General features: G+C 36.1%; 1 protein-coding gene and 1 pseudogene across 1 annotated transcript; one reads left to right on the top strand and one right to left on the bottom strand.

The window, feature by feature from the left end:
- Window positions 1–3,285: 3,285 nt before the first annotated feature.
- LOC112503781 (serine/threonine-protein kinase pakF) lies at window positions 3,286–3,906 on the top strand. The gene has a single exon (XM_025107779.1). The coding sequence runs from the start codon at window positions 3,387–3,389 to the stop codon at window positions 3,819–3,821; it is 435 nt and encodes a 144-aa protein (XP_024963547.1). The 5' UTR covers window positions 3,286–3,386; the 3' UTR covers window positions 3,822–3,906.
- A 574-nt stretch (window positions 3,907–4,480) lies between these two features.
- Window positions 4,481–7,137, bottom strand: LOC112503780 (annotated as a pseudogene).
- Window positions 7,138–11,077: the final 3,940 nt, after the last annotated feature.

Consider the following 11,077-nt stretch of genomic DNA (forward strand, 5'->3'; position numbering starts at 1 on the left):
AAAATATATTTCATATATGATTTCTTAAATTAAAAAAATTAAAAAAAGATTTAAAAAGGATTGCTGATGAAATTTATTTTAGTTAAAAATAGTATATATTATGTTGGTGATTTTTCAAATAAAAAAAATAGAAAATAATTTGATTAAATTATTGACGGATTCACGATAAAATTTAACTAAATACATAATTAATTAAAATTCATCGCTAATGTTCATTGGTATATATGCATGGATTACTTATATCTAATTGATGGTTAACTTGACCACCATTAGACGCTATAACACCGTAACATGTTAATAAGTGTGAAAGATCGTACTTGAATATTGTCGGTGATATCATTTCACCAACGGATTAGTGACGAATTTTATTTAATTATGTATTTAGTTAAATTTTATCGTTAATCCGGTCAGTAATTGAATCAAATTATTTCTATTTTTTTTATTTGAAAAATCAACAACGTATTCTTTTTTAAATCTTTTTTTTATTTTTTTTAATTTGAAAAGTTATTAACAGAAAATATTTTATTTTTAATTAAAATATATTTCATCAATAATATATTTTAAATATAAGTAATTTTTTGTAAATGTAAATATTTTTATGGTATATTTATTTCATTTTATAGATATAAGTACTTTTTGGTTTAAAAATTGTTTAGAGACTTAATCTTTCAAAATATAAAAGTTTATTGGCTTTTTTTCATATTTTTTTTCATTATTTTATCACACTAACCAGTTGTATAGGTCATAAAGATGTATCTAACAGGTTTTAGAATGTCCAATGAGTTATTTAATAAGTTTTGGAATGTCCGAGGACTTATTTGTTTTAAAAATTGTTCAAGAACTTAATCATTTCAAACACTAAAGTCTATTGGGTTTTTTAAACTTTTCCCAAATAAATATGAACACTTTGGAAGACATTCTATTACAACCTCTCAAGGACTATTGGAACCTATTAAAATCCATTAAAACCTTTTAGAGCTTATTACAACCCATAATTGCCCTGTGAACTCATTAGGGCCATAGGAACCCATTAGTATCTATCGAGGCCAACGACAACCTATTAGTATCCAGTAGATCTTCATGACAATCTGAAAAACCCATCGCAATCCATGACAATCTGTTAGAACTTCTCAACGCTCATTACAACCTATTATAACACATCACAACCAAAATGAGCCATTAGAGAACAACCCAATATCTTAGTGTAGATCCTTTTTTCTCTCAAAATATTTTTTTCTATTAAAAGGACTCAACAACGTTTAATGTTAGAAATTAGACTAAAAACCTCCTTATATATTGGGCTTACGGGCCAAACTCAACCAAATTAGGCTTACTCACATTTAAACTTCACATGGGCCCAAACAAAAGAGATTTTTTTTGCCACAATTTATCATGCGAGTCTTATGATACAAAATACCCGATATGTATACGATTTGAAAACACATAAGGCTAATGGGCCCATCCAATATATGGTGATCGGAGACTCAGAGTACTTGACATAGAAGATTAAACTAAGTATCATTTTGAGATCAGAGTGATACAACAGAAAAAGAAATGTGCATACTCATAGTGTATGTATTTGTTTTGCCTGGTTATATAGTTGTATAATTACTATATTAATCAAGAGGGGACTTGACAATTCGAGGAAGACAACAATAGTGTTGAATATCAATTGTGAAGATACCAGTGTTATCAACCCTACTCTTAGCTTCAACATCAAAATCAATGGTGTTGTATAAGGTTCTTTTTTTTCTTGTGATGTTGATTCAAAGGCTGTCAGATGCATTGTTACTCGTTTTTGCAACAAAGCACCCAGAATCATCAAGCCATCCAGGGGTAACAAGCAGGATATAGAGGATGCTCTTTCCCCTGATGAAATAGCTAAAGTAAGTGTTCTTTATTATGCATTTTCTATATTGATATAAACTTCTTTACGAATTTGTAGGGACTTTCTAGCTATTTAGTATGGATGATTAAAGAAGTGTAACTAGAAACAAATAAGCTATAAAAGCACCAAAACTATGCAACAAACGTTCAAAATGCATGTCTTAAACCACAATAAATGTATGCTGATCCAAATTTCTTGTTCAATGAATAATTGAGGTGACTGTTGAAAGTGTTACAATCTTTAGCTCTCGGTTAAATTACTTGATATCCTTTTTGTGATGATTTTAGCTTTCTTGGACCCCATGGATCATATCCACCGTTGGAGGATTGTAGACTGCAGTGCATACACCGAAGAGGGGCTGTTGGAGGGATTTGATTGGTTGGTTCAAGATATTGCTTCATGTATTTATGTTCTTGATTAGTTGAAGACATCTGATTATATATATGTACTAATATTTGCCATTGCAGAAGTTGACACACTATCTTTGATCAAAGAAGAGTTTGTAGACATGGATGCAGATTTTGTATTATGGATAGGAGTACATATAAAGATTTATATTTTTGTTTATGAACCGAAGAGATTAAAGTGGAGACTTTATATCTTTGAAAGAGTGTCTTCTTTGTAATGGGAGGATCATCTATACATCAATACATATGTTACATTAAGAGAGTTACAAAAAACCTCAAAACCATAAGAGTGTCTCGTCCGAATCCTCAGAAAGACAGTTTGAACCCCTCTGCTAGGGGGTGGCTTTCAAATGATGATCAACCTTTTACTCAAATATTTGTATTTAAAGTTAATTTGGTTGTAGTTTTGTTAATACTTACTTAGTGATATTTTGTTTATATTTTTGTTAAATTTTGGCGATAGATTTTTTAAATGCTTCCTTTGTGTCATAAAAGAAAAGCTTGTGCCAATGAAGATGTAATAAACCGACTCCATGAAATAAAAAAGTCGTAACAAAGAATTGTATTAGGTAACTTGTTCGACCTTTTTAAGAAAATTATATTTTTAGAAATTAATTTTTAAAGGTTTAATCATTTGAGAACTGCAAAATTTATGAAATCCGTAAGAATTTCTATCTTAAGATTTTGTTTCACATGATTTTTTTTACAGTCTAATTATAGTATTTAATGTATTAGTTAACATATATTTGTTTTATAACATGTTTGTTTCATATGTATTCGTTTTACAACTAGAAACTTTTTTACGTATATTTTATGTTTCATAAATACAACAAAAATGTTTATATTATGAATTGAATATATGTGATACAAACACTTATGAAACAAATATATATTAATTAATATTTTAAATCTTAATATTATATAAAGAACCATATAAAATAACTTGCTCTCCAAAAATCTTGTTACATCGGCGTTGGTGAGCGTCAGTGGTGAGGGTAGGAGATCATGTGGGTCTCTGGACTGCAACACAAAAACCCCGATATAGATCTGCAATTAACAAGTCGTTAGGGTTGTGTTTCCTTCCAAGAGCCATGTGGTCCACTGCCACTCTATCCTGCAGATTTGGGCCTCCCGCCATCGCCACCCGCAACCAAGGTCCCTTCACCGTCTCAGCCTCAGCCAGGTATTCACGACCTCGGAAAAACATCAACTACGATTACGACGAGGACGAAGAGGAAGAGGAAGACGAAGAAAGGGACAACCAAAACACTTGGAAGCAAGAAGAAATCAGGGACTTGGAGGAGCAGCCGAAAATCAGCGGATCTGTTGTATTGTTGGCTCTGCAAAAAGCAAGTGCCAAGAAAACCTCCAAGAAGTTAAAGAAGAAGAGCAAAACCATGAAACCTGAACAAGGAGATGCATGTTCAGATTACAGCGATGTGAAGCCATTGTGCATAAAGAGCGATTGGAAGGATAGATTGGATGAATTGGAGACGCAGCTTCACCAACTAATTCACAATACCTGACTTTGCAATCCCAACTCTGTATATTTACAACTTCCTTCGTAATTATACTTTTTTATTTGAATCCAATTAGTTTCGATTGTTTCCTGCTTTTGCTTTTAGAGGAAAAGAACCCACATAAGAGAGTGATGAAAACAAGATGGATCTTCTTTACAGAAAAAGTTCATATTTTGATTGCTTCCATTAGACCAATTCAAATTTCCTTACATACAATACAAATATTGATGCTAGTAGTAGCAGTAGGTAATTATTATATATTGTATATTTAAAATAAAAACTAGTTTACTTATATGATATCTAAATCACTCAACTTGCATAATTCACTGCCCTGCATCCTGCACATGGAATGTACAAAATAACAGCCTGCCCAACCCATGGATAAACGTGCCCTCCACATGGAATTTAATTTACTGTTTGTCTTGGAGTAAAGAAATGAATCTAAACCATAATTTAATAAACAAGTTGCTTGAATTCATCATCATAATTCATATCCATCCGCCAAGACCTGGCTACATATTATATATATATATATATATATATATATATATATTATTACGCAGGAAGGATTCATGTGACTGCATTTACATAAAAAAGAACTGAAAACTACTACTACAACAACAACAACAACAACAACAACACACCCTCTTCATTAAATTAATAACACTCACAATCACAATCACAATCACAATCACACACCGATCTTCAAACTCTTTCTCTTAGTCAAAATTAGCACATCATTTTACTAGATAATCCAAATCCAACAGCTGAGTTCTAGAGAGTTAGATTTTATTAAATTTGATCAGCGCAACCAGCGCCTAAGATCAGTTGTTGAACAAGGAGAAACCTCACCACCTGCAATGCTATCTGTATAATTGGACTGCTGCTCCACCATGTAGGCATATGCTTCATTCACACTGGTAAAGCTTGGACTCCTCAAATTCTGTCCATTTCCACTATACGAGTCTGGTACAGGGAAAGAGAGTCGCTTCTTGGCTGATCTGTCCCTTTCGGGAGTGGAAGGCCTTTGTCTAGGTGCACTCTGAGACCGTACCCTAGCCTTGGCTGACTCAGTTGCAGCCATGTAATTAGGCATTGCACCTCCACTTGTTGAACCCCTYGGATGTTGATGATGATGATGTAACACCGTGTTGAAACTGTAGTTAGATCTTAAACTCGGTGTCTGGCTTTGAGTGCTGTGATAGCTTCTTTCATAATGAGGGCTGGCAGAACGGACTTGGATAGGCTTTGTTGTTTTGGATGAGGAGGAAGGTGTTACAGGGGAGTAGTGGTGTTGGGGTCTATGGAGAGGAGAAGCAGAGGAATTTCTTTGATATTGATAACTAGATCTTCTGATATGGTTAGGGGGTAAGCTTGTTGTTGAGTAAGGCTGAGAGGTGTCCACTTCCACAGTTTTAACAGCAGCATCTCTGTGATCGGTTGAAGCCCTTGCCATGGGCCTGCTCTCCCATGGTTTTGAACCCATCCATCTATCCAGCCATTGGTGTCTCTCTCCATTTCCAACACCAAGAAGCTCGTTATCACTTCCCATTGATGGATTCCTACCATTTCTCCTCATCTATAGATTCATTTATTCACATGATCGTAACAACAACAAATTAATTAAATGGAAAAAAGACCATGCAGTTCTTTGATTTTAATACAAGAGGAGCAGTCTACAAACCTCTTGCGAGAAGGCTTGAGACAAGGTCTTCTCACGTCTAGCGGCTCTATTCTGAAGCATTGCTTTCACTTCCTCAATAGTGTGTGGGCGTTCATCCCAATCATCAGCAATGCTGCTACTTCCATCTCGAGACTAAAAACCCACCCAAAGTAAGTTACTTTATCAAGCGCAACAAGAAGATATATTTATTTAGGGTATAGTACTGCGTACCATAGATCTCCTGTCAGAAATATCTTGATGATAACGAGAACCCCCCCAGGCACTGTTGGTGTCACTGAATGTAGATTTTCGACTACTGCACTGGTCAGATTGCCTCATGCGCTGATCAAGAACACGAGCCTGTACTCTAACCAAAGCTTGCATGCATTGGAGTGTCATCTTGGCTTGCTTTCTCACATTGTGACCCCTCACCAATGCTTGCAGTTTTACCAGTCCTTTGAGTGCACGAAGAGCTCTTCTCGCCTATGTACAACACATGCATTTTATGGGAGAAAGTAAACAAAGAACCGATAAACGATATTTAACTTGGTTTGGTATATAGTACCCATTGACTTCAAAATTTGAGATGAAAGAGTCATCTTTCGATTTGCAATTTGCAATATATATGTTGACATTGAAGTTGATAGTTGTTCAAAGTGGAAATGCAATTTATGTACATTTCTTGTATTGATCGACGTCAATTGATTCTGGAAAGTATATATATGTATTTGCATTTCCAAAAAGAAAGATCTTAAGTAGGAGGTGGGTGCATGTGCATTCACAGCCATCTTCCCATGTGCTTGGATTATGACTGTTTGGACTAGGCCTTCTATGTAAGCAAGCATTTAAGTACTATTCGTTCGTCTTTGATAATTAAGAATTTTCCTTTTTGTACCAGCAATGGAATCCTAATCTCTAAGTAATTAAAAACAATTAAACTAATTTAATATACTGTTATCCATTTTGTTAATAATGTGAACTAAAACAAGTTGATGGTAAGCTTTAACAGGAAAGTGAGACCGTAACTTTTGATGGAATAGATCCTTAAATAACTAACAGCCACAGGAAAGCATCATCATCAATCATATATATATATATATGAATGAAAGAATGTAGGGCCCTACAATTAGTTAGCCTAATTAATTAATTAAGATGGATAGATCTGTATTTTGACACTCACCAGATAACCTCTGAAAGCCGTTTGAATGATTGTAGCCGCACGGTGCTCCTTGGGCGGCGGTCTGCTCAGGCGAGCCACCTCCATTGCGGTGGCTACCGCTGCCTCTGCCGCTGCCGCAATGGCAGCATGGTTTTGGTCGGAAGCCTGAGGCGGCTGTGTACAAGTGATGGCATCTCGGAAATTAGTGATCTTGGAGGGCTGGGGCTGGGGCTGGGGCTGGGCCTGGGCATTTTCCTGTACGCTTGTGGGCTTCCGGAACAGCCATCTCCTTTTTTCCCTTTTCTGCATTAATTAATTGAATTAGTTAGTAGAAGAGAGAAAGACGAACTGAAAATGTAGTTAAGGAAACTAACCTTGTCGTCAGGTTCGTCATCAAGGTCATGATGACTTGTTCTAGTCTTTTTATCGGAGTCTTTGCTAGGTGATCGGAAGGCCCTTTTAACAGCGGTGAGCCATGAGGATCCACCTTTCTTCCCCATGGAAATGATTTAGAAAGCTATAATATTGAAGCTGCATTTACAGGAGAAGAGCAAAAAGCTAAAAAGGGGTGGGAAAGAAGAGAGATCTGGAGAGAAAAAGAAAAGATGGTGTTGCAACTAGAAAGAAATGAAAAAGATAAACACTTTAAATCTGTAAAGGAGAAGAAAATGGTCAAATGTAGGAGAGAGGGTTAGTGTGTCAGTCATGTGTAAATAGAAAATGGTGGGGGAGGGGTTTGAGACATAGAATGGTCAACAACTTTGCTTTGAACATCAAACACCCACCCTATATCTATATCTATTTTTATATTTATATTTATACTACATTTTACCAAAATCATCCCTATATATTATATACACATTTACAGATTGATCTTTTTTCTATCTATTTTTTTTTTACATAAATTAGTTACTTTTGTCTCTTTAATTCTTTTAACTCCTACAATATTTATTTGATTTCCCACAACAAATTGGTATCAGAGCCATGTTTACGGTTCTTGAATGATCATAGATAATCAAATTTTTTTTTTGTTAAAGTCTACGGCTTTGAAAAACAACAGTCTTTTGCAACCTTGTCTTCCAAAGTTGATTGGGAGAAATTACCAATCACTGGAGCATCCAAATGAAGGATAACAAGAAGAAGGATAAGAAGGCGTTGTTTTTTATCTACCAAGTAGTGGAGGAGATGATCTTCGAACGAATCTCTTCGGGCTGTACAAATGTTACAGGGGTGAAGACAGAGTAAAGACGATACGTTTGCAAACTCTAAGGTGTGAGTTCGATGGCCTAAAGATGAAGGAATCAGAAACAATTGAAAATTTCTACAACCGTATAATTGCGTTAGTGAATCAGATGAGACTTAACGGTGAAGGTGTAGAAGATAAGAGAGTTGTTGAAAAGATTCTAACAAGTCTTACACGGAAATTCGAGTACATCGTGGTGGCCATTGAAGATTCGAAAGACCTCTCATCACTCTCCTTAGAAGGTCTATTGGGGACATTACAGTCCCATGAATTGCGTATAAAACAATTTGAAACACCAGCAGTGGAACAAGCATTCTAGTCTCGACTAACTATCAAATCGAATTATAACGACAAAGGGAAAGGAAAGAATACTTGGAGGTACAAGGGATTTGGTAAAGGGGTTCGAATGGCAAACAAGGCCAAGTGGTCCAAGGAGAATCATCTTCGAAAGGAAGAGGAAGAGGAAGAGGAAGAGGAAAATCGTTGTCTCAAATACAATGTAATCATTGTCAAAGGTTCGGTCATACGGTGAAGAGAATAATGAGTCGGCCTTCATGCATGAGAGGAAAATTAAGGAGACTGAGACCATGTTCATGACTTGTGACTCTCAACCATTAGTAAATAATGAAATTTGGTATGTTGATAGTGCCTGCAGTAACCATATGATGGGGATTAAAGAGATCTTCATAACCATGGATGAAACCATGCATAGCGAAGTCAGGACGGGAGATGAGAAGATACATATTGTTCAAGGAAAAGGTGATATTCTGGTAAACACAAACCATGGGTCGAAAAAGGATATGTGATGTATACTTCATTCCAGCACTCAAACACAATCTCTTGAGTGTTGGACAATTGATACAAAAGAACTATGAGGTACATTTCGTCATAAAAGATCCAAAAGGCAATACATTGGGGAATGTCAAAATGACCAATAACAAGATGTTTCCGCTGAAATTTAATAAAGCATTTAGTAAAGCCCGTATGGTGCGAGGATTGCCAACCATTGACAACATAAGGCAAATATGTGAGGCATGTACATTAGGCAAACATGCAAGGAACTCCTTTCCAAAAGACAAAGCTTGGCGTGCATCAAAGCCTCTCGAACTCGTTCACACAGATGTGCGTGGACCCATGAGAATGACATCGATAGGTGGAAGTAGGTATGTTTTAACCTTCATCGACGATTTCAGTAGGAAGACTTCGGTTTACTTCTTAAAAGAAAAATCACAGGTATTTGAAACTTTTTAAGAATTTCAAGTCCTTAGTCGAAAAACAAAGTGGGTTTGGCATTAAGTCGTTGCTTTCCGATAATGGGGGAGAGTTTACCTATTTTAAATTTGAAGCTTTCTTGAAGGAGAATGGAATCAAACACCAAAAGACCACTCCATACACACCGCAGCAAAACGATGTTGTACATGACCTTTATGGAACTCGCAAGGAGCATGTTGAAGTACAAAAAACCTCCTGACAAATTTTGGGCTGAGGCTGTATCATTTGCGATATATGTGTTAAATCGTGCACCTACTCGAAGTGCAAAAGACATGACACCCCAAGAGGCATGGAGTGGGTTTAAACCTTGTGTCCTACACCTACAGGTGTTTGGATGTGTTGCCTATTATCATGTACGTAACGAAGGACATGGGAAGCTAGATGATAATCTGAAAAAATGTATTTCATAGGCTATAGCAAAGCCTCGAAAGCCTAGAAGTTGTTTAACCCAATGACCGATAATGTGATCATTAGTAGAGATGTTATCTTTTCCGAATACAAGGCATGGGATTGGAAAGAACAGACAAGTGAAATTCCTGTAGTTATTTCTGAAGAGACGAGTATTCAGCAGCACACAGATGCCCAGAATAATGATACCAATCATGGAGCCTCACCTATCTCGAGTCCAGGATCATCGGAACCATCATCTACAATTGGTTCTGTTAGTTCATCTTCGTCTGATTCACCATCGCAGGGGTTTAGAACAATCAATGAAATTTATGAAAGAACTCAGGAGATCAATCATAAAGAACTTGTTGATTTTGCCTTATTCGTAGATGACGATCCCATGGATTTCGAGACTGCATCCAAGAGCAAGAAATGGAGGGATGCCATGGATCAAGAGATTAATTCTATCTGTAGGAACGATACTTGGGATCTGGTAAAACTTTCAAGTGGTCAAAAATCAATTGGTGTGAAATGGGTCTTCAAGACCAAACTGAAAGAGAATGGTGATGTCGAAAAACATAAGGCTCGTCTTGATGTAAAAGGATATAAACAAGAATATGGGGTAGATTATAATGAAGTTCTTGCCCCCATAATCCGCTAAGAAACTATATGTTTGGTGGTCTCGTTGGCAGCGCAAAACAGGTGGATGATACATCAAATGGACGTTAAATCGGCGTTTCTAAATGGGTATCTGAGTGAAGAGGTTTATATTGACCAACCTCCTGGGTACATAAAGAATAATGAAGAATATAAGGTGTGTCAATTGAAGAAAGATTTATACGGGCTAAAACAAGCACCTCGTGCTTGGTATAGCCATATGGATTCATACTTTGAGAAGAACGCTTTCAGAAAGTGCCCCTATGAACACGCGTTATTCATCAAGAGATTCAAACGTAAATTTTTGTTTGTTTGCTTGTACGAGATGACGGTATCTTTATCAGAAATAGCCTAATAGAAGAATTCAAGCAATCGATGAAGGCTGAGTTTGAGATGACAAATCTGTGTTATCTTCTTTACTTTTGAGGGATAGAAGTAAAACAAGGAAAGGATATGATTAGCATTTCTCAAAAGAAATATGTTATGGATATTTTGAAAAGATTTAATATGGAGGATGACAAGTGAAGTTCCATACCAATGGAATTTGGACTGAAGTTAACCAAGGACTCAAGAGAAGAAACAGTGAACTCAAGTCTTTATAGAAGCCTAGTCGAGAGTCTAATGTACTTAACAGCCACGAGACCGGACATTATATATGTATGCTGTGAGTGTTATCAGTAGGTTCATGGAAGTTCCGAGTCATTGGGAAGCTGGGAAGAAAATTCTGAAGTACATCCTTTGATCACGATATCACTTATCAGGGTCGGTCCTAAGATTTTTGATGCCCTGTGCGAAAATAATAAAAAATGCTCTTAAGCTTATATTTTTTAAGCCAATGAAACAACGAAACATGTGATTTTTTAAAGAGTTTAGAACCTATG

Source organism: Cynara cardunculus, unplaced genomic scaffold, assembly GCF_001531365.2.
Source record: "Cynara cardunculus var. scolymus isolate 2C unplaced genomic scaffold, CcrdV1 Un_Scaffold_3804, whole genome shotgun sequence".
Lineage (NCBI taxonomy): Eukaryota > Viridiplantae > Streptophyta > Magnoliopsida > Asterales > Asteraceae > Cynara > Cynara cardunculus.